General features: G+C 46.4%; 1 protein-coding gene and 1 long non-coding RNA gene across 26 annotated transcripts; one reads left to right on the forward strand and one right to left on the reverse strand.

Moving 5' to 3' along the window:
- The first annotated feature begins 20 nt into the window (after positions 1-20).
- Positions 21-2,875, forward strand: LOC117852375 (uncharacterized). Of its 3 annotated transcripts, none has more exons than XR_004639820.2 (4): positions 21-741; positions 1,119-1,613; positions 1,726-2,364; positions 2,452-2,875. It is a non-coding gene; the product is annotated as an uncharacterized lncRNA (long non-coding RNA). The 3 variants fall into 3 exon arrangements; XR_004639821.2 differs by having other exon boundaries at positions 67-1,613; positions 1,726-1,824; positions 1,892-2,364; XR_004639818.2 differs by having other exon boundaries at positions 306-1,613.
- Positions 2,876-15,221: 12,346 nt separating this feature from the next.
- On the reverse strand, positions 15,222-20,664 carry LOC117852397 (uncharacterized). Of its 23 annotated transcripts, none has more exons than XM_072293096.1 (9): positions 19,935-20,664; positions 19,766-19,863; positions 19,464-19,690; positions 19,209-19,315; positions 18,888-18,972; positions 18,300-18,337; positions 17,545-17,795; positions 16,629-17,312; positions 15,222-15,698 (listed from the first exon to the last, which is right to left on the reverse strand). In XM_072293096.1, exons 8-9 carry the CDS (start codon positions 16,958-16,960, stop codon positions 15,542-15,544), a joined length of 489 nt encoding a protein of 162 aa, XP_072149197.1. In that variant the 5' UTR covers positions 16,961-17,312; positions 17,545-17,795; positions 18,300-18,337; positions 18,888-18,972; positions 19,209-19,315; positions 19,464-19,690; positions 19,766-19,863; positions 19,935-20,664; the 3' UTR covers positions 15,222-15,541. The 23 variants fall into 23 exon arrangements, 21 of the variants coding, with proteins under 21 accessions (XP_072149197.1, XP_072149195.1, XP_072149189.1 ...); XM_072293094.1 differs by having other exon boundaries at positions 18,300-18,574; XM_072293088.1 differs by having other exon boundaries at positions 18,888-18,980.
- Between the last annotated feature and the right edge of the window lie 3,963 nt (positions 20,665-24,627).

Genomic DNA, 24,627 nt, shown 5'->3' on the forward strand with positions numbered 1-24,627 from the left:
CGACCTCTTAACGAAACAGAGTCAAACTACATGTACACAACTGAATCCACCTATTCCCAGAAACGAATCAGTTTCATGACCCAACAAGATAATCTCCCCTCGTTCAAGGGGGAAACCCCCCTCTCCCCTTTTCCTCTCCATTTCCTCCTCTTTCTTTCCAGCCACCCGATCTCCAACTCACGATTGTTTCTAGCCGCCCGATCCTCGCCCCGGCGGTGCTGCTCGCGGCTCGCCTCCCCTGTGCGCGCGCCGCGCATGGCGTTGTTCGTGCTGGAAGGCTGCGCTGCCGGGCGCCGCCGTCCAGCCACGGGCCATGGGCGCCGCCGCCATCGAGCGCCCCAATCGCTCCCGTGCAGGTCGGTGAGCGCCCCTCCCTTCGCTGACCGTGCCGCTGGGGCCATCGTCGGAGGGGCCGGTGGTGCCGCCACCGCCAGGGGCGCGAGTCTGCCCACGCGCGCGGGCCCCAAAGCGCTGCCGGTTTGCCGTCGCCTGGCATAAGCCCGCGCCACGGCCCGGCCGTTGTCCGCTTCGCGTTGGGCGCCGCCACCCTGCACACGGGCGAGCAGGCCAGGCACCGCCGTGGCCCCCTCCAACGCGGGCGAGCAGGGCAGGCGCCGCTATGGCCCCTCCAACACGGGCGAGCAGGCCAGGCGGGCGCCGTTGCTGCAGCTAGAGGAGAAGCAGGGGGAGAGAAAGAGAGGAGGAAGATGAGAAGGAAGAAGAAGATTTATTCGCTTACAGGTGGAGCCCGTGTGTCCGGTGGATAGAAAATGCACTCTTCTTCGAAATCCAAAATTTGTGAAAGGAGATTTATCTACAGGGGAGTAGTACAGGTTTTATTGATTCGATTGCAGTTTACTTCATCCATATGGAATAACGAAATTATATTTTTGTGATGTCAGGTTAGTTATTTTTAATTTACTAATAATAAAATCGGATTTTTTTATTCCAGCGTTCCTCCGTCTATCGTAATAATCTAACATTCCCATTGAAAATCTAAATGTCGTTGATATAAATAATAATGGATTTATTTATTTATCAAGTGTATTTGATATCATAAATAATAATAGTTATCGATAAATTTATATTTATTATATTTTTTAAACCCACTGTTGAAGTTGCTCTGAGTTGGGGGCGTGCGTGACGAACTGAGGAAGTGACGATGGGGCAACAGCGCCTGCGCGAGGGGAGGTAACACTAGTCGCACGCGCGGCTCTGGGTCGAACTGGGGGAAAAAGAATTTCGGTGCTGGCGCCCCCGATGGCCGACGCGTCGCGGTCTGGCGGAATCGACGCTCGCGGGCGAGGATGGCCGGAGACGCGCCGGCGAGTCCACACGTCGGCTCCAAGAGCATCAACTCACGCGCCAAGCGCGCCGCCGCCTGCCGCCCTCGTGGATGGGTTGTCGCCGGCCTCGCGAGAAAGAAGCGTCATGCTGCCGTCGCTATCGCCGCACGCTGTGCCTGCGGCGTCGCGGCGAGGACTACCGCGTGGCCGTCGGTCCTGGCGAAGAAGGCCACTGCCGCCATGGCGCCATGAGGTGCTCATCCTGGTCGGCTGGTCGCTTCCCCGCGGCTCATCTGGAACCTCCACGGCCCTCATGCTGATGACTGCGTACAGTTCGATTCACCGATTACCTGTCAATTCTTCGCCCCCAATTTCGTTTGCTTAATGACCAAGAGCATCCTGAGTCTCCATTTGTGAATTATTTTTCCTCATCGTGCAGAGGCGTTGCCCTGACGCTGCGCAGCCCACGACATGCTCGTTGGAACGCCTGACCAGTGCTTCCATCTCTGCAATGGCTGTCAAAGGAGTACAAGTAATGGTAGGATTCAAGGAACTAATCCTTATTTTGGATAAAACAACATCTGAAAAAACTGTGATGAACCCAGAGAAAATAGAGCGATCCTCATCAGTCTCTAATTTTTTACCAATACATGGAGAATCAAGTCAACTAGCAAAAGCTGGAGGTGCTGAAAGTAAATCATGGGAGGCTAGTGGACCACTCAGGAAATCCTTCATGGCAGGTTGGTTCCTCCTCATCAGTTTCCTTTTGGATGCAGTTTCAGATGATGCAGATAATCTGAATGGAGCTAAGATTCTTCGGAGGATCACAAGACCTAATCATGTGAACTAATTTGCATGACAAGCGGCAATCCATGTGGACAGTTTCTGATAAAGAGGTTCTAACTGTTTGTTATGTGATTCTTATGTCATCTCTGTATCCTGTTTGAGTGTTTACCATTTTTGCAAGGATCCATGAACCAAATGGTTGACACAGGATTCAGAAACCATTTGCTGCAGTTCTGGAAGACCACTACAAGGGCATGATTCTGTTCTAATCCGATGCATTCCTTTTGCTGCTGTGGGTGATAAATTGACATTGGCAATTTGAGAATGTAAACTCTATTCAATTGCACTGGATTGATTGTGTTTCCTAATGACATTACAGGCTTCCAGTTGGTAGTCATGTCATTGGAGGGAGTAGTCCATACTGTAAATGGGCCTAAAGAGGATAGTGTTAATAGGATTGCAATTTGATGATTGCTTTCTTTGTTTGTAAAATGTTAGAGCCCCTTTGGCTGGGCTCTGGGGTGCATCCGACTCCAGTAGTGTAGCATCCCGGGAGCACCGGTGGAGCCACAATTTGAGGATTCACCGGCTCTTGTGGTTTTGTGAGGGGAGGAAGATGAGAGAGAAAAACAGCTCGCATAAAAAGACTGCTGCAGTACATGTGTCGGGTGGAGCAGGAGCCGGCCAGAGCTCCGCCAAAGAGGGCCATATAGTTGTAAGCTGTAAGGATAGGAAAAAAAATATCTGGTGTACACCTGTAGTCGTACAATGCAAATACATATGGCATGTACAGTGTTTTGAAATATGCAATATGATGGATGTGTTACAAAAAACTGTGATCGTTTCTCTGACTCATTTCAAAAACAAAATATGGAATTCCGAAAAAAGGTCAAATCTGTAGGGTGATGTCTGGAAGCTACTAAACAATTAAAGTGTGCAATCTGGAGTTTAATGTGGAGTGGAAAAATTCGGAAACTTTCTGAATCCTTTCTAAGGAAGGAAGAACAGATGCTTGTTTAATAACAAAAAGTTTATCCCCTAAATGGCTGATCTTCTCAAACAATATATATGAGTTCACATCTCATGTATAGCTAACCAATTCATGGTCCCAACTGTTTTAGTACAACTCGAAATAAAATTCAGTGTGCAACAAGAAGGCTGCCATGTGACTTTAATTTCCCAGTAACATATCTGTATGTCCTCCTTGGATGTTTGGGAGGAGGGGGTTAAATTTTAGCCCCCGTCACATCGAATGTTTGGACACTAATTAGAAGTATTAAACCTAGACTAATTACAAAACTAATTACACAACCCCTAGGCTAAATCGCGAGATGAATCTATTAAGCCTAATTAGTCCATAATTTGACAATGTGGTGCTACAGTAACCATTCACTAATGATGGATTAATTAGGCTTAATAGATTCGTCTCGCGATTTAGCCTAGGGGTTCTGCAATTAGTTTTAGAATTAGCTTATGTTTAGTCCTCCTAATTAGTATCCGAACATCCGATGTGACAGGGTTAAAGTTTAGCCCCCTCCTCCCAAACACCCCGAAAGTGTCCACAGGAGAAGAATGGCCATACATATTAAAGTGCGGCATTTGTGAACTGTGTGTGTTCCACGTCTGCATTAACTAGTACATCCATCTTAACTTACCATATGAAATATGCATAGCTACTCTTTTAGGAAGTGTTCTGCTTCCTGTGATGCGTTTTAAATAAAGTAATACCCTGTTTTATCATTTACAAGGCCAAATGTTATTTAGATATAAGCAGTCATGTATTTTTTTTCTATTTCCAAGTTCATTTTCCTGCACATCTAAATGGTTCTGGACAATTTCTCCGTTTGAGTCCTACTTTGCATTTTTGTTATTTTCCTCAATTCACGGGCATATGGAACCAAAGGTTATGTGGACCATTCCCAAATCCGTGGAGTCCCATGCAACAAAGTTGAACAACAATGGAAAACCGCAACCCCGCTCATGCATGTTTTGACCTAGGGAGGCGAAAGTGAACATAATAGTTCATCAGATTTCAGTGGGAAAAAAAAGGCAAAAGTCCCTCCTAAGTGCCACAATTGCACTACCAAATCTTCTTCTTTTACCTTGCTTTTCTTTTAGTGACATTTTAGATGGCCCACTTAAGCATGTCTAGTGAACTGAATGCCCATTTTTGGAGTTTATTGACTTATCTAGACCAATGCGACAAGTTTATATTAGTAACCTATGGCGCAATTTTCTCTACAACTTTGTATGCTTGATAAATATTTGGGAAGTCCCATCACCGATCTTGTTGATTTTGATTAATATTTTTTCAAACCCAATCTTACGGAATCTATAGCTTGGCTATCACCATGCTTGGTTCCCTTCCATGAGACGCATATAACTAAGCAACGCACACAAAAATAGTCAAGGCCGGCTGCTTATTATTCTATGGTTGTTCATAGTCTAGACCAAATGTTTAGAGTATTTCTTCGTCCTTAGGACCAAGAAAGCCAGCAGTAAATTGTTGCAAATTGATCACTAGATATCATATTTTGACACGCACGATTTTAACAAGTACTCAAAGTCCATGTCCCACGATAACCAAAATATTCTGTACCTTAGATTAGTAAAATTCAGTTCAGCAACACCTAAATTCTGACCGAATCTTGCATGACAGATCAAGGTACATGCACGCATAGAAAAAAACTTGTGTTTCCTTTTTGAGATGTGTATTTGCAAGGCTGGCACCCTCTTGCCATCTCGGATCTTGGGAATATGGAAGACTAGGGCATCAAATGCATCCTTTTATATCACTGTTAAATTCATCAGCATCGATGAGCTCTACGAGGACAGCGAGAAATGGGGGAGAAATTCCTCCACTGTCACATCGATACTAATGGCATAAGTCATGGAGAACATTGTCAGGTTTGTCACGATGCGTTGGATTGTGAAATGGCCTCTTGAAATTACTTGACAATATTTTCACATATCATTGTCAAATGATTGTGATCCCACAATACACAACCTTTTCAGACCCATCAAGTGACAACTCTCTACATATTAAAATTAATAGACAAATACAATACCCTCATGTATGCATCTCTATACATAAGTTTAGGCTGCATCTGGTCCATGAGACCTTTCTGCATTGTCGTGGTAAACGGGTTGTTTCCTATGAAAATTAAATCCTGTAAAATCCATATATAGTTTCTACACCAAAGGGGCTTTAACAAAACGATAAGCATTTTTTGGGGAAAGAAATATCATCATGTGCTATATCGCGAAGAGAGTTTCGCAGCAACCAGATGCTTTACCCCTTGAACCGTGACAAAGTGAACAAGTATCTTGCACTATGCTAATCTTAAGAAAATTATATCTAGCATGTGCTTTGTGGGATTTCAATTTTTCAATCATATGGCATGTTTGAACCTATATGGCCACCATACATGTGTCATGCCACCGATGCGCATATAGTGCACCTGTTGGATTATGCAAAACTTATTTACAAAATGGTTATGGTGAAGGATAAATGGTAAATCGAAACTTGAGCAAGAGAAAATTGCCATCATACGAAGTGTGTGGCATTATTTATTGTATCACCAAAGGGATATTCCTTTACCCAACTAGAATGACATGCATGGTGAAATAGTTAGTCTTAAAATTGCAAGTTGCAAAAGTACTACAGCAAGGGAGCCTCGAATAAGCAAAAACTGAACTCTAACACAGAGCTTATAATAGCAATGTTTCTTTTTGAAAATTCAGCAATAGCTATGTTTCACCATACTCTTTCTCCATCAACACCCTCCATTTATTTTTTTCCATCCACTTGCACATCACCAAACCTCTCTTTCGGGTGAGATCACTCTGCACAATGTTCTCAACTACCAGGAGCCAGTAGATGTGAAAGTTTATGCTAAAACATAACTCAGTTTGCGGTGATGACTGGAGCCAGGAGGAGTGTCCTTGTCCCCCAGCCTCAAACCAAAGCAACCGCGAGCTTATTCAATGGTACTACATTACAAATGAAATGTGTTAATAATTTTAGTGGGAAATGTTAAGTTTAACCACTAATATATGTATAATCAATAAAATTTATTGCATAAAAATTATAACATTAGATCCACCATAGGAAATACTTTTTTAATCATCACATTTCAATAATTTTTAAGAACATATGCAAATAGAAAAAAGTAATAGCCAAAAGCGTCATTTGGAAACTACCTCAAATGGCAAGGAAAAAAGGAAGCAGGGGGTTTCCAGGAGTCATGTCGACATGTAGTCCTAGATGGTCAAGAAAAGGAAAATATATACTTGACAAATGATTATTGAATGGTTCATAGCTTAAGAGAGTGTTTAATCTTGCATGAAGTTAATCAAGTCAGCTTTTGCTTGTTACCTCATTAATTAATTTGATCCACCTTTTTCAACCACAATCTAAAGGAATCCATTGCTAACACCACGCTTGGTTCCCTCCCATGAGACACATATAACTAGCAACTCACGAAAAAAATAATCAAGGGCGGCTGCGTATTTTATGCATGGTTCGTCACCTATACTAAATGTTCTGAGTGTTTCTTAGTCCTTAGGAGTTAGGACCACGAAGCTTGCTATAAAATGCTACAAATTGATCTCACTAGATATCATATTTTGACATCTGCAAGTTCAACAAGCACTTGATGTCCATGATTCACGCTAACCAAAAAATCCTCCAGATTAGTGAAATGGTTTAGTTGAGCAACAGCTAGATTTTAACTGAATCTGCTGCTTGAAAGATTGATGTTATTAAAAAATTGTATTATTTCCTTTTCGAGATGTGCATACGCAAGGCTGGTTCCCTCGTGCCATCTTGGATCTTGGGGAACATGCCAGATTTGGCGTAAAATAATGTGTTTTTGTCACACTGTTAAACATATTCACAGCGATGAGCCCTGTGAGGAAGGTGAAAAATGTGGAGAAATTCCTCCATTGACACATCAAGATTAATGGCATAAAAATCATGGAGAATTGCCAGATTTCTCACGGTCTCTTGGATTGCGAAATGCCCTTATGAAGTTACTTGACAATATTTTCAGATATCACTATCAATGATAGTGATCCCACAATAAATAAAATATTTGTGGATCCATCAGTTGACAACTCTCTTAACATCAAAATTAACTGATGTATACAAACTGGCCCCCATGATGTCCACGAAACGATTTAGGTAATGTTTCAAACGTAGATCCTTTTAATGTTCCTGGAGAAAAATAGGTTTTGTTTCCTATGAAAATCCTATAGAATTCATACATTTTTCATTGCAAAGGGAGCTTACAAAATCCTGCAAAATATTTTGATGGAAGATACCATGGGCCTCATATGGCTATTAAGAAAGATTTCTTGTGAAAAGCCCAACAGTAAGTTCAGATGCTCTGCCCCTTGAATTGTGAGAAAGGGCAGAAGGATCTTGCATGCACTCTTTGAGTGCCCTTTTCTCTGGAAAATAAAAGAAAGCTATTGGTGGTTAGGGACTTAGGGTTGAGTCTTTTCAGGTATTAAAGATCTGCAGACCGAGCACTTGAACTAACCAACCAACCATATAGGATATAGCCAAGGGGAGACATCATACATATTGCACAAGATCCAGGGTGATGGAATCATATGGAAAACTCTCTTAGTACTAAGTGAAGTGTGTGATACAGTTGTACAAGCTTGTAGACTTAGTCAAAATTGTCAACATTGGAGTAGTACACATTCTAGTATCTTTTTACAATTCCCTCAGTTGTACAAGTTGCAATAGCTTTTAAGACATATGGCAATAGAAAAAATTGTCAAAAGTGCATTTTAGAAAGACATGGTAAAGAAGGAAGCGATGCGTGCTAATAGGAATCATGTCGACATGCCGTCCTAGATGGCTGAGAGGAGGCAAAAAATTATATAATTCACGCAAGGACGTGCGCCAACTTGTCGTGACGCGATTTGTTGACACGGCGCGCCACATGTAGCCATGGAGCACCAACCAAACACTCCACTCCACCACGAGCTGCGATGCTGATGATGAATGCGAAGTAAAGATACGCTTAGGGGTATTTGGATACGAGGTGCTAAACTTTAATAGTGTTATATCGGATGTTCGGATGCTAATTAGGAGAACTAAACATGAGCTAATTATAAAATTAATTGTAGAACCCTGTGCTAATTCGCGTAACGAATCTATTAAGCCTAATTAATCCATCATTAGCAAATGGTTACTGTAGCACCACATTGTCAAATCATGAACTAATTAGGCTTAATAGATTCGTCTCACGAATTACACTCCATCTGTACAATTAGTTTTGTAATTAGTCTATGTTTAATACTCCTAATTAGCATCCAAACATTTGATGTGACGGGTGTTAAAACTTTAACACCATGGAGCCAAACAGGCCTTAAGCTAATCGATCGTATGATTCCCATCAAAGTGAGTGCCGGTAAGCAGTCGCGGCAGTAATCTAATCGAGTTCCGAATTGCGAGGTTCATATATTTCATGTAGCGTCATGCCAGCAGTCTTTTGTGGTGTGTGATCCGTTCAGGAGATGGTGCAACCAAGCACACGTTTCGAGCCCGGATTGGCCCGCCTCCCGTTTAGTTACCTGTTTAATCGGTCGTTTTGTTTGATAATTGCTTAAAAGGTAGGCAGGTGAAAACTTACACATCAGTGGTGTCATGAATTTGATGCTGTTCTCGAGTGACAAAGGTCCTATCAACAGTCCATGTGCCAGCTCTCAATGCACAATGCGTCTTCTGAGAGAACTGTGAGCGTGAGTGCGAGAGCCAGAGAGTGTGGTACCCAAACCTGATGTGGAGACGCTGTGAGAGCGAGACCGATTTTGGAAGATCTTTGGTGCATCTACCAGCCAGGTGCATCTTCGGTTGTAGCTATAGCTTGGTACGACGAGGAGGAAAACTGACAGGAAGAAATGCTCAACCACGTCGCTGATCAATATCGAGTACGCTACATCAGGCCAAAGGTTCATGCATGTCTCTCTTATCAGAAGGTGAAAATTTGTGTAAGGCTGTTCAGGAGCTCATGGGACTTGCGGTTAAGCCCCTTTTTGCGTGGCAACATTGTAGCTTTTCCTCGCTTACACAGCTTACAAAGTTGGTTTCACAGAATCAAGGACCTGAAAAATAAAATCTTAGCTCATGGTGGAGAAACAAATAAAGCTTAATTCATCAGATCGTATCCTTTTCCCAGAAGCTAGTTCATCAGACTAGCATTGTTCACGCAACTAGAGAGCCCAAGGGTTGGAATCTGGAGATTCATCATGTGTGCACCTGGTTCCAGCTTAAAGTATCTCCAACTCTACGTTTTCAAGACATATTTTTTTTTTGTTTTTAGGACGCTGCTTTGGACCATACTTCTCCACACTCCACAAGTAGCTTTCTCCTCTGTTCTTCTGAAAACATAGCTAGGCGATAGATGCTCTAATATCATTTAGGTCGCAAAGCTGAAGCAAGTTAATGCCCTAAAATAAATAGGACAACCATTTTGCAGTGAATCTAATTGTAGCATCACTGCTATGTTGTTAGATAGTAGAAGATAAATATGTGATAAGTTCACAACGGGCACTAAATAGAAGCAAAAAAAAACCCACTAGATCAGAATTTCATACCATGGTATACCATGAAAAGTAATCTAATTGAATTGTGCCGTGTGACGACAGGTGCCTATTAAGACTGACCGCAACAGTACCCCCAATAAATCATCTTCTAAAAGAATATTCCAATAGTAAAAAATTTGACCCCCTTAAATTACTCTATCCTGCGGCAGTAACCTCTATTCCATCCTCCATCCGCCGCTACTGTGGCCTCTGCCTTGCCGCGCTCGCTGCCACCGCCGCCCGCGTCGTCTGCTGCTCCTTGGCACCTACGCGCGCTCACACCTCCCTTGCATCTGCACGCGCACGCACCTCCCCTGCCTCCACGCCTTCCATGCGGCACTCCGCACGTGCACGTCACCGCCGCCCCCGCCCCACATTCTTGGCCTGCTCCCTACAATTGCACGCGCCCCTTCTGCTGCGTGAGGTTACAAAGGTAGTTGCTGACTCAGATTTGTTCTTCTTTATGAAATGTTCCATTGTCTTAACTCTAAACTCTGCTTGTCAATTCAGCGCTGGAGACAAATCTGGTCAATCTTGTGCACCATGGATCTCCACCGCCCATCTGTGCAGCTGTACCAAACAGTGAAGAATGATGATTGTACATTGCTTCGGTACTTGATTGCAGAGGATAAGCCGAATTATGAGTTTCTTGATGACGACGATGAAAAGATGAACACTATGGTGGCAGCCATTGATGCAGAGAGCTCCTTCCACCGCTCAACACATGTGAGACGACTTGTCCCTAGAGACCATGCTCAACTCATGATCTATGGATATGGCATGCCTACTTTGGCCTTCCAGGCAGCTGCAACGATATCAACGTACTGCAAAGGTCACCTATTTTCTCAGCATATATCCGAGGAGAGACACCTCTTGTTCAGTTCACTGTCAATGGACGGACATATGACATGGGGTACTACCTTGTGAATGGTATATACCCTAAATGGCCTGCATTTGTGAAGAGTGTTCGGCATCCAATGGAGAGGAAGACTGAACGTTTTGCTGCTGTGCAAGAGAGTGCACGCAAGGATATTGAGAGAGCTTTTGGAGTGCTTCAATCAAGGTGGGCAGTAATACGTGGGCATCAAGCCGGGCCTTTCGCTCAACCTCTGATTCCTTGAATAATTCAATCTTTTGAACCGAGAGGTCATGCATCTTGGACACGTACTCAGATGACGCAGCAGCAACTTTCTTCTTAGCCGCTTTTGCTGCATCCCTCCCCATGGGTCATTTTCCTCTCAAGCTAGCTGGTGAGGAATCATCGGGATCAAGATCCAAAATGTTGCATTGTTCACTGGTGAGGACATTTTCCCTGGAAGCACTATTTTGAGGGGTGTCCATTTTTCTTTTGAGCTCCATCCATTTGGGCTCATCCTTCAAGATTTGCCAGCAGTGCATGAGGGTGAAATTATGTTTTTCTATGGCTACAAAATCAGCAGTAGCAGCCACAGACTTATCTGCATCCAACATGCCACTAGGATTGGAGCGAATCATCTCAGCCATGTATCCAGAGAATTTGCTCACTTCGGCCTTGATGTGATCCCAACGACTCATAATTGATTTCTGTGTCCTCTCCAGATAGGTGCTGCATTTTGAGTTGTATCTGTTGACCACACGAACCCAAAAGGATTCCCTCCTCTAGCCGGTGTTGATGACAGGATCGCAGCTGATCTTCAGCCTAGATTTGCAAAGTACATTATCTTCATATGCTGAGAAGTTGGTCTGCTTGTTCCTAGTTGCCGCCACCTTGCACCGTTCATGGAGTGGGGTAGCAGAGGCACTCATGGAAGAATCAGAATATCCTCCACAACCAACACTCTATGCTGCATCAACAAGACCTTCTCCAGAAATACCAACTGATGCATCATTGAGGGTATTAATATAATCATCCATCCTACATTTTTGCAAAGAAATATGCATTCAAGATATATAGTGAGACAACAGCTGAATAAAAAAATAATACCAACTGATGCATCGTTGAGGGTATTAATATAATCATCCATCCTACATTTTTGCAAAGAAACATGCATTCAAGATATATAGTGAGACAACAGCTGAATAAAAAAATAATATGCACATAAACAAGTATTGCAGGGATGAATTAGTGTATATATAACAAGTACAGTCTAGTTGGATGTATAGCAAGGTTCCATGGAATTATAGCTTGATCAAAAAGAACCATTAGTATAGAGAATACATTAGGTGTACAAGTATATGTAGTTCTACTAGTTCTCTTCTTTCATGATGCAGAAATTTTCTTGTAGTTTCTGCAGAAAACTACAAGAATATTAAAACTGACTGCACATATACTTGAAAGATTTGGTTTTACCTTTGCTAGGCATTTACCAAATAGATTCAAGCCAAACCCACTATGAAACTATAGTTTCTCGTAGCTAAGATAGGACAGCAAAGCACTATGAAACAAATTTGGATTCACAGTCGAATTGAGGAGCAGTGTGGTGCGGGAAAATTTTTACCTTAAGGTGGCTGGGTACGTGGATCCCACGCTCTCCAGGTTCACCGCTGCAACCGCAGATGCAGAGGATTCCGCGACGATGGCTCGTGAGCTGGCGACAGATGCGGATCGTGCGGCGAGGACTCAGGCACGGGCCTCGCAGCGGATTGAGCGGTGAGGGCTCGGGCGATAGCGCCGACAGCGGATCGTGCGGCGAAGGCTCGGGTGACGGAGCCGGCAGCGGATCGCGTGGCGAGGACTCGGGCGATGTCGACGGCGCCGGGGAGGCAGCGGACACGAGTTTGGCAGAGGTTCGGCCACCTCCGAGATTTGGCGGAGGTCCGGCCACCCCTGGAAGATGGCAGCTGCTTTACCGGATGCCGCTGCAGCCGGTCCAGGTGGAGGAATCCCCTATTTTACAGGTTCAAGGTGGTGTAGAGGGTATTGTTGAAGTTAGTCTTAGCCTATATACGTGCTATACTATACCATATTGCAAAATTAAACCGGTAAAAAGATTCGTGTTGGCTGTTGAACCTTAAAATGCGTTAATAGTACCTGAAGAGCGAGCAACCAACAGGATGGTACAGCACGGTACACCGGACCAGGGACCATCTACTAGTTGTTCTCCGTACGGGTCGTCAACTCTTTTCCCTTTTATAGATAGCCTGCTTTGGCCACTTGCCGGTCACCTCCACTCCAGCCTCCAGAGATGCCTCGGCACGGGGCAGATGCGCCCTCTGTGGCCTCAGCTCCGCCTGCCCGTCGTCGTTACAGGCCATGTGATCCCGCTGCTCGATCGGCACGGTCGCATCCGCATGCCCCGTACCCGCGCCCGACCAAAAGCGACCCGGAGCCACTCACGGTCACGGCCCGGCCCCCCACCCGGAGCAGACCAGACGAGACGAATCGCGCCGCGCGCGTGCACCGGACGCCCCGAGACGGGGGCACGGAGCCACGGCTCGCAGCGCGCCACATCGGGATGCCATATTGCCATGCCACCACGTTGCCGCCCCGCAGCGGTTGGCCCGCGCGTCCCCGTCCCCCCGGGGGCCTCCCGTGGGTGACCCCGCCGCGCCCCGGTCGGCGTCGCCGAGGCACGCGCGTGCGCCCGCCAGCCGAACGTGATTCGTTCGCCGCCGCGTCCTTCCTATCGGTTTCCGCGGAGAAAAAACACCGGGTGCGCGCGGCGCGGGCATAGTGGCCAACGGCGCGGCGGGTTCGGGCGGTGGACGCGCCGAGGTGTCGGCCCTCGGACTCTTCCCCTCACCCCACCCCACCCAGACTCGCAGAGCCACAGACACGGCTCCTGATCCCGTTTCCTTTTCCTCCTCTCGTCTGGCGGAGTGTTTGGCAGCCAGTGTAGCCTCAGCCGGGTCCATGAGCCAGGCTGGAGCAAGACGAGTCAGGTTTATGGGGTGCAGAGGTGTTGAATCTGCACTACATGGTGCTGACTGGATTGGAGAGGGTGTTTGCTGGGCTGGATAATTTGACGTGACTACCTTGCACGTGGGTTAAGGTGAAGTTACCACCTTCTTCCTCCTCCTCCATTCTTCTATCTTCCTTCGCCCCATTCCTCCGTCAATCCCGGCACTGGCGGCGTGGAAGAGGATCGTGGTGGGAGGAGGGGCCGCCACTTTCCCAATCACAAATCGTCCTCTAACCCACCCTAAATCCCCCCAAATCCCCACCCTGATTCAAATTTGGAGAGAGAAAATGAGCAAGCAAGAGAGAGCGACAGGCAGCGGTAGGGCAGGGGGTCGCAGGGGCCGGCGGCGTGGATGACGACAGCGGGCGCTAACGGAAGGAGGGGCCGTGGGTGTCGACGGTGGAGAAAGAGCTGCAAATGCTGATGGCCGACGGTGGGGAAGGAATTGTGGACACAGACGGCCGGTGGTGGGGAGCGCTGCAGGATGCAACAGCCGGCGGCGGGGATGGGGTCCTCCACGTGCCCCGCGCCGCCGCGGCCCTCCAGCGGTGGGGCAAGGGTCGTGGGTGCCGGCGGCGTGGAGGAGGACAGTGGGCGTTGGCGGCGTGGAGGTAAGAGAAAACTAGGGATCACCGTAACGGCAACTTTCAGTCTCCATCATGTGGAACATTGATTTATGCGTTATTTTTTATCTCTTAGGTCTTGCCCGTGACCCCGTACAGACTAGCAAACAAGTCGAGTTGCAGCAGCTAACCCTAGCCCAACGCTCGTCCGAGCTGCCAAACCGCCCTCGGTTTCTCAGGATTCACACCACACGAAGCACGTCCCTGTCAATAGTGAAAAACTATGGACGTGCGGTGCAGGACCTCGCATTGTGACTTTGTGAGACTAGATTGTAAACCCTGGCTCCGTCGCAAGTTGTGTGCCTGCGTGAAGCCAGACCAGATTCATCATGTGTTACACCTGGTTCCAGCTTTTTTGTACCAAGCTTCTCCAGTTCCATTATTCGCAAGACAATGACATCTGAAAAGATGGGGGGGAAAGCAGTTAACATGTTGTGGCCTTGTATCATGCTCCTCCACTTGTCGCTGCTCCTCATCTCTCTTCCGGAAACACAGCCAGGAGATGCCCTGAAATTACTAGATCTCTTCTCCTGAGAGATCTCAGGTATAGTTGGCGTCGTCACAGGATTCAGATCTTCAGTCCCACAGCTTATGGCCTTGACAGTATTTTAAACCAAGTGCTTCGGAGCTAACCAAAACTGCAACCATCTCATCTCGGGCGGCAGGGGCTCTTGTCAACTGCGAACCACATTAAACCCAGCTGTGAGATTCTCCTCCCTCATGGGTTGCTTCATGCCCAGATCTTGATCCAACAAGGAATTGCCACCTAATTTGGCAGCATACATGAGGGTCAATATCAAAACAAACATGGCCCACATGCCGATGTCAGCATCCTCATGCCCCGGCTAGGCTTACAGCATAACCAAAAGGCATGCTGTAGCTTATTGCTCAATATCTTGCTTGTTCAACTCTTCACATGGGGCTATGGAAGTGATGGAATGAGATAAACACCTCTTATAGGGTAATTTGTTTTTCTAGCTAGCTCAACATTCTCTAAACAGAAAAGTTGTGCCAAATATCTTCAAATTTTGAAGAGAAGCGGATTCGCCAACGATTCGGAGAACTTATGTTCTTCCTTCAGGAAAATTTAACAAAACAGGTTCAGATCCCAGGTCCTATTCTGCACCAGGATTCAGCAGTCCCTTGTGCTCAAGACACACCCCCACAGGCACAGATGCATTGCAAACCTGTCGCAAACATCAGCATGCCCATTTCCAACCTCTACACCATTTCCTTCCCTTCCCACCAATATACACACAGTAACTCCACAAATATAGGATATACATAAGCTGATGGAGACTAATGCATTTGGGCCCTATACAAGGGTTCCAAAATTTTACTTCATTTTTCCTCTCTGGCCATGCTAGGCGGCCGCTACGGTGCTGCTTTTGCCGGACGGGTCTGAGCCGCCACCGCCACTGCCCCCGCCGCCGGTCGGAGTGGAGCACTTCTTCTCCTTGAGCTCGTCCAGATTCATCTGATGCTGCCTACACTCCTGGCTGCAGAAGGCCACCTCACCCCTGAGCGAAAACACAAAAGTTTAATACCAAATGATGGTTTGATTACACAAAACATTATTAGCATCTGTTTAGTTTCTGCCGGATGAGAGATATTTTGCTAAGTAACTATCAGTTAACAATCCTTTTTTGCTACCAAAACAGGAGGCAGATATTGAGTGTTGGGCTAGTATTATGTTGGAGACCCATTCACATCCCATGAATCCATGATGCAGAGGTTGGTTACTAAGCAATGCCACCTGCTCAGGAACCCAACCACTCAGAAAGGGAAACAAGGACTTGTCTTGTTTCTTGTCATGAAAAATGAATTCCCTTTCACCCACAAAGTGGAAAGCAAGGCACAAGAGATATTAATACAAAAGTGCATCTGTGATTTTCCAGCAACCGAAAGGGCAGCTGGCTCCTATTTTCTCCTCAACTTGTTCATTTCAGTTTCATTCTGTCCACACCCCCCCCCCCCCCCCCCCCCCGTTCAAACAGAGCATGAGTGAATCATCATTTTCCACAGAAAAAAAAAAAGTGAAACATCATGCATCACCCCAAGCATTTGGAACAGTGAAGACAGAGGGAATCTAGCGCGATAGACACGCAGAATATTCTCCAAACTCAGGTGGCAGTCAGATCAAATTTTTATCTCAATAATACTCTGTTTCGGAGAAAAGAGAACAGAGCTACATGCTTTCTCTGAAACAAAGTGAAGCAGATCATCCAAAAATATCTGGCAATCAAGAATCACAAAGATCAATCAGTTCCTCTGTGCCAAGATCACGAAAAACTAGTTGCGTTGCAACAACCTTGAAGAGGCAAAGAACAAGAAGCAGAGTAACAGAATCTTTAGGACGCAGGGCAGCAGAAACAGCGGATATTTTCAAACAGAGCCTACGGGAATCTCAGAGAGAAACGAAAAAAAAAATAACGCAAAGGCTTACGCACATGTAGATGAAGGTGTCGCGTCCGGGGCCGAGGCCGCGCTTGCAGAGCCCACAGGCCTTGAGGAACGCCGCCTCCGGCACGGGGAAGCAGCCCGCCGAGTGCCGCCTCATCTCGGCGCCCCACACGGACCCCGCCCCCACCGCAGCCGCAGCCACCTCCCCCCTAGCCGGCCGCGTGGGCGCGCGCCCGGTCGGCTCCGGCGGCTGCTGCCCGAGGTCGGACAGGCTCGTTGTCCGCCGCATCACGGACTGCGACGGCGGCGGCGACGAGGACGACCCGCCGCTGCTCCGGGACGCGGAGCCGCTGTTCCGGGGGCGCTTCCTCGTGGACATGGCCGCCTCGGACGGATCCCCTTGTGGTGGTTGCGACGGTGGCGGCGGCTCGCTCTCGTGGCCTTGCTTGAGGAGGGAGAGCCGAAGAGGGAGTGGGGAGAGGCGAGTGGCGAAAGGGGGAGGCGCTTCTCGGGGTGGTTAAAAGAGGAGGGAGGGAGAGGGGACGGGAGGGAATCGGGGGATCTGCGCCGTCCATCGGAATCTAATCAATGGATACCATCCCTCACCAGCGAAGTGATTCCGACCAATTTATTAATTTGCTAGTGTTTGGCGCGCGCGCGGTGTCTCCCGATGTTGTGGTATGTTACATGAGATGTGCTAATAGTTGCAGCGATCTGAGGTTCGATGCTACCTGATATATGCCAATAATTATAGTGATCTAATAATGTAAGTGAGATTACTACATATAGTATATTAGTCGACGTGGAAAAAATAATGTAGACATATTAGACAAAGTTTTCAAATGTACATACTAAGATATAAATGAACAGTAGTAAAATACATATAATTTTAAAAATATTAAAATTACATAGATCCTTAACGATCTACATAGAGATGTAAATTACAATAGGATTTTCATATACCTATTTAGCTTATGATATGCTTGCTGACGATGGCATTTGAGCTGTTTTGATTAGTGGCCGGAAACCTGACTGGTGAGTGATGGATGCGCTGCTCTAACCTGCGAGTGATGGTTGTGCTGAGCTAACCAATTAAGGCAGTTTGGATGTGGGCTGTGCTTGTTGCTTTTCTGCTTTAGTAGCTTTATGGCCTTACCAGCTAAAGGTCAGTCCGTTTGGGCTCTAGCACGTTGATACATGCACCTAATTAATACCTGAAATAAGAGAGAGCAGGGGAAAACAAAACTATTAAATACTTTTTTTCAGTATGGTAAAAATTTGAACGAAAAAACTTTGTAATTTCCATGCTATTTGAAACTTGCTACATCCATTCTTCTATTTATAATAAATAAAAAAAGATTGCATAACCAGGGCATCTCACTGTAAAAGTAAAAGGAGTTCATGCAGGCAGATTACAGGATGACGCTCTAAATACATATAACACTCAAAATACTAATTTCAGAAGCAGTACAATTCAGATTACCTACAATACTTGGATATATAGTACTTAAAGTACTAATTTTAGGAGTGGTATAGATTTTATAAAATCAACTAATCTGGTGCAATCAGGTTGTTTCAAACAATTGTGGCCCATGCTCTGATGGAGTGCCAGATGAATTAACTTTGAATATGGCACGATAAGTTTAATCAAACATTATATATTGACATTGAAGAGAATAGGAACAGAGATCAGGAAGGAAGCTATTTCGAAAATTTACCCTGAACACTTCAACTTATGACAAATGTGCGCAAACACCTAATTATGAAAATAGTAAATCAGCATATTTGTGGCAAAATAAATAAATGCAGTTAGCACTTCGAGCAAAGAGGTAAGCATAACACCATGGAAAACATCATACAGCAGAAAAATCCTTAAAATGTTGACCCTTTCCTTAACATAAAGGTACAATTGAAATTTATGAAACAAACTACTGGAATATATGGGAATGATTCATCTCCTCCCTGTGGTCTCAATATACCAAAGTAGCACTTGCTGCAAAAAGTGCAGTTCCTTTTAGGCAATTAGAAAATATGCAACAAACACCAGAATAACTACGGAGTACAAACGGGGCTGCATTTACTATCTTAGCGCTAGGTTCATATCTTGCTGCCACCTCAACATTTGCTTTGTCAATAATTTTAAACAACAGTATTTTGGTTTCTTTTAAATAATGCAGATGCAGCTTAAATGAAGATGCATCATGTGCAGTATGTAGCATGGGTACAGGGAGGCAACTCAAAGAATACAGACATGAAAAGAGGCAAGGTATGAGTAAGCCATAAATATATCAGAATCGGAGCATCACCTGAGTAAAAAAATAGATATTCAAACAATTTTGGTATGACCTTCTCCAAACTCTGCAATATGAAGCCATGTGCTTCACATCCTAGCTGAATTTCTTGATAACAAAAGAAGAAAGTTAGCATAAGAATAGGCAAAAGATACTTTAGGCATCTATCTATCAGGTGAAGAACAACCTGCAAAAGGGATATGTATATCAAGGTTGGCAGAATAGTTGATGAAAATTTTGCAGATATCTGCATTGTCTAATATCTGGGCATGTCTTAATATTCAGTAAATTGTATATGCATCTCTTCAAAAGCAAAGCTAGTGTAGTGCTAACTACCACGAAAAAGGGCAGCATGTAGGAGGCTTAACCATCTTTCTTTCTTGATTCCATAAGTTGTGAGGCAATACCAACGTAACGCAGAGCATTGAACCCTGCAAATTCAACTGGAGAGATAAAAAAAATGTATCCATGATTCTGAATTTAGGTGATCAGACTGCAACTTATTTGGATCAGTTCAGATATCTATACATGATGTTTTCAATGTGAATAGCAAACATAACACCAAGGAATCAGGGTTAACTGACCACGCACCATTGATGATTGATCGCCCCTGCGATAGTAGCTAAGCCGAAAGCAGAAACTGGATGTATTTTGATTCCAGGAAGGTCATCTATGGCCTCTTCAGCAACTCAGCACCGTGCCCAGCCAGATGCTACAATAGGCAGGCCAAGGGTGCTTGTGGACTGCTTCACGGGCAGCAACTGTTGCAGCTGACGACTACGCACTCTGCCATGCAGTTTGTCCCCAAACGAAAATCCCTTTACATAAATTATTAAATCAATCATACAAGACATACAGATCCTTGCCGGACTCACTGCCAAATATTTATTTACCTTCAGGCTTCAACGTTGTTCCCCAGTCCTAAATCACCAGCACCATATCAACACTGATGCCAAGCAGGGAGTCCAACTGATCCTTGCCGCACTCAAAGCTGGAAATCAAATTAAATTAGCCAAGGATAATTATTTGAATCCTCAATAAGCAATGAGCCGGCGAACTTGCCAGCATTCTTCTCAGGGAACCCGGCCACTAGGCCCATGCCCCCCACAGCACGCATCTGAATCAGCTTTCTTATCACCAAATCGAGCACTTGCAATCACCGTATCCAACCACCCTCCATCAAAACGGAATACATACTCACAGAATTGAACTGTATATCAACCAAATTTCTCATTTCGAAAAAAAATACATGTGAGATAGGATAGGGAAAATTGAGAGAAGTAACTCCAATCCATGTCGGTTATCATCGTCGCCGATCCCTGCCAGTGAATCCGGGCTTCCCAAAAGCAGGGGCGCCGGAACCCCATATGCACAAAGAGTATTGACCAGGGAACCGAATCTGCATATTGGGAAGGAGCAAAGGGACGCCGGCATGGAGGGAGAACCTTGCATATAGGAGCCGCATGGGAGTGTGGATGAAAAGAGAAAATTGGGGAAAGAGGACCGCTCACAACATCATCCTTTCACAGGAGATAAAATTACCAAGAAACAATCCCCAATACCGAACACCAAAACCCTAACCATCATGGAGCGAGGAGCACTTACAAATCGGATGAGGAGGTGCCCCTAGATCAATCATTCAGCCGGGGCGAGAATTTGCAAGCAGGAGAAGGGAGAGGGGCGCGACATGGCGAGGAGGGAGGCGCGTGTGGGCGGCGGCCGTGCGGAGGAGCGAGGAGGTTTTTTCTTTTTTTGACGGGAGGGTGAGGGGGACGGTGCTCCTGGATGTTTCGCGAGGGGGAGGAAGTTCGTGGCAGCTGGACCGACCAACGAGCGCCGTAAAAGTCGGATCGGACGGTGGAAAAAAATTTTACCGACGTGGATAGCGCGGTTACTCGCCGAGCTCGCCGCGTTTGTTATATTCTATTATTATTATCGATTTAATTAATGCTACTCTCCGTTTGCAATTAATGATGACGCCAATATTTTGGGTTAGGTGGCGTCGCACTTTTGTACGAGTATCGTTTCTGCGGGCAGAGGTACCGGTGGAGGGTGACGCGTGAGGTCGATGAAATGTGGGGCCGACTGTCAGCGACGGAGGTCGCGATCAAAGGGATCGTTGTGGTTGCAGCGCTGTAGGCATCTGTGTGCGATTTCCATCATGTTAACGAAGATGTCCTCCTGTTCGACCATATATTTTTTTACCGAAATATAGTTCATACGCTCACAAATGCATCGCACATTTAGTGTGGATGCGTTGTGGTCATGGTGTGATGGCGAGCATGTTGTTCGGCGGCGGTGCCGCACACGACCGACGTGACCGTCAGCCATCATGCCATCCAAGAGTTACCGCCTCATCTAGTGATCGGTGATCGGCTTTCGAGTTGTGTCACGGCTTGTCTCTTGCACACTTCACCGCTGTTACCCTCCATATGAGAGACCGCCCAACACAACGGGGACAAAAGATGGCAGGATGCATAGAAACCAAAGCTCACCGGACACGACGATCTCTCTTGAAGCTGATGGCAACAACTTTTCCAACACATCTAGGCTCTGCATACCGCCATCCAACGTCGAACAAGGGAAAGAAACCTCGAAGGGGAATAGCGGTAGAGGTGGATAGCACGATCCGACATTAAATTTGATGACACGGCCAATAAGGAGAGCGCTAATGAAGTAGATGCGCCAAAAGAGGACAGTAACTGGATCACAACATAGCCAACAAGAGGTGTCAGCTACATCCAAGAACTGTAGCAAAGGATATGCAAGAACCAACTCCGAGCACCGACGAAAGTGGCTGAGGATGGCAAGTTTCTAGGCGGACCACACGAAGGTTTGGCACCTCCTACGCACCAAGCGCGAAGCTTTCGCCACACGGATGTCGCCGTCGCGCCAGCAAGCTATCTACCGTGTCCAAGGCACCATAGAGGATAGGTATTAGGGTGGACAGTGCGAAGGTGAGGCATCTCCCACGCACCAAGCACTGCGCTTTTGCTGCATGGATCAGGTGCACCAGTTGCACCAATAGGATGGCACAATGGTTGACAATCACATCACCCGTGTGCAGCACCCAGATGGACACCAAGAGCCGCCATGGTGACTTATGTGATGTCCTTCTGGCCAAGCCTGCCGGGCACCCCGCATAGCAGAGCTGACACCACTAGGAGCCACTAGAGATGCAAAGGCCACTGACCGCTAGCTATAGGGGAACCGCGACCACCCCACTCACCAAAAGAAGCCTAAGGTGAGGGGAGCAACGGCCTCAAGTGAGGCGCCGGCCGCTAGGGCGGACGCCCGCCTCGAACGACGAGATCAAGCACCAAGGGCTGCCATTGGCTGAGGAATCACTCGGCGAAGGACAAGGAAGCACAGGCGCCGCAGGCTGAAACGAAGGAGCCAAGGCCGACCGATAGCCATGGCGCTCAAATACGGCCTATTGGAGACACACCTCCAACGAAGACGAAAGAAGATGGGTCAAGATGCCAACTGACTGCTGTCGGTCGATTTTGGCCACCAAGCACTGATCGAGTGGCCATCCATGCGGTGCGGCCACCACACGACGGATTTGATGGTCCGGCCATCTTCGCTTACAAGAACGGGATGGGAAGGAGTAGGGAAGATGGGAGGGAGAGAAACATAGAAGGGCTGCCGCCACTAGCTGGGAGAGTGATGGGGATGTCGTGGCCGGCGGAGCGGTGGCCACCAACGCTTGGATGGTTGGGGCTCGGCGGTGTTTCGAGACCCAAGTCGCCCATAGGACGACGTGAGTGCTTTTTTTTTCCCTTAGTAGACAAGTGAGATACTTTTATTAATGGACCCATGAAACTTTGACCCACTAAAAGAAAGAAAGAGCAACCTAGTCCGTGCATCTTGTTGTAAGATTGCATGACGACTCTAAAGAAATATTTAAAATTTTGGCCAAAATTTTATAAATTCATGAGATTTCATCCTTTTCGGTCATAACCGATATTACTGTTTGAAAAGAAAATATATATTGATCGAAAGCTACCGTTTTATCAAATTTCGGCTGAATTTTCAGAAACATGGGTGTTTCTGCTAGGAACCGAAATGAATTAGGAAACAAAATGCCAATCCCTGCCCAGGAGTCCCCGTTCTAGAAGGCGAGACTTTGATAAAAAGTGCGAGGAATTTGGCGGCACAATCAAAGGCAACGAGAAGGAACTCGAAGAGTTTCAAGAGGCTTGCATTGCGTCCTGACAGAAGAAAGAAAACCAAACTCGAGAGCGACAACTTAAACTGTACAATTCAGAAATGGATTTTGAGAAGCTATACTTTGTGCAACCAAACCTTGACTTTAAACACTTTGTGATAAACACATATACAAAAAGAAACAACTAAGGTTGTTGTTTGGAGAATTCAACAACACATTTTGGTTCTGTTTTCCCCACCTGTTTATGTACGGCATTCACAGACTTGACAGCAGTCTGCAGCATCCACCAAACCAAAGTGAAGCTGAAGAAGAACAGGCGACAGCCAGGCAGTTGTACGACGAGCCGGGCGTCGTTGCAGGCGACATGAGCTGGCGAGGAACACGCCAAACCCGTCGCTGCCAAAAGCAACTGACGTTTCCTCCGATTCCCAATCATTTCGGCTCACCTCCCCTCCAAATACCACCCGCCCCATCTGAAGCATGGCCGGTGTTGACTACAGAGCTGCCCCGAAAGGAACAGGAACAGAGTGCTCCCGGCTCTCTCTCTCCAAAAAAAAGGAGGTCGCTTTCTTTCTGAGGTCAGGTCAGTTTCTGGCTGCGGTGTCGTGAACTTGTGATGCGCTACGGAATCCAGGCAAGTTACGGAAGCCTCTGCTGACACCGGTAAGTTGTTGACGGCTCCGACAGCTGAATTGGCTTGCAACTTTTGCAGTCGAAAATATCAAACTAGTCTTCACTTGGTATGGTCAGGTTTTGCTGTCGCTGGTGCTAAGAAACGCAATCCAACCTATAAGAGGGGGAGGAAGTAGCTACGTGGTTTTTCGTTAAGAAGAAGCATTAGGAGATTGATGAGTGCTCAAAAAGATGCTTCAAATAATCCCACCTGATGAGGCCACGTCCAGTTTTTTTTTACATTAAAAAAGCAGCATTGTAGTCGAAGCATTTGGAAACACGATGAGGTGCCTCCATTAGTAGCCGATGCTGTCACAGCAACTACAGCAGATAGCCCGCATTTGCGCGGGTAATGTTGGCCTCGTCAGTAACCACGACGCCATGCAAGCCTTTGGCTGCAGTCGCAATGATGCGACTAAAAGACGCGGGACGCGACGCCATACGCGCGTCGTGAGAGCGCGCGCACGAAGAGGCGATCGTATAGGTAGGGGCCAGAGCCCCAGAGGGAGCATGCATGACAACGACGACGACGAGCTCAGAAAGCTGGCCTGGGCCTGGCCACCACCGGAAAGGAAAGGTGAGCTCACGTCGGTCGGCGGCCTGCTTTTGGTGGCCATTTGGATCCTGCTGATGGTGTCACCGTGAACTCCACTACTCCGGGGGCCGGGAGATCAGATCATTCATGCATTCCTCGCATTGGCCAGCTGTGCTCCATGACAAGTGCCTAAAGTACCAATAGTGGTGAAACAGGACCAAAGTGCAATAGGATTAGTACGACATGAACAGAATCCGGGGCGCGTCTTTTCTAATAATGATATAAAAATATCTCAGTCACTTCATCGGAAGATGTACTTGGGCTAGGTCTCGGTTGAAACCACCTAGATCGTGGAAACCAGCTTTTGATCCAAACAC

This window comes from Setaria viridis, chromosome 4 (assembly GCF_005286985.2).
Source record: "Setaria viridis chromosome 4, Setaria_viridis_v4.0, whole genome shotgun sequence".
NCBI classification, from domain to species: domain Eukaryota; kingdom Viridiplantae; phylum Streptophyta; class Magnoliopsida; order Poales; family Poaceae; genus Setaria; species Setaria viridis.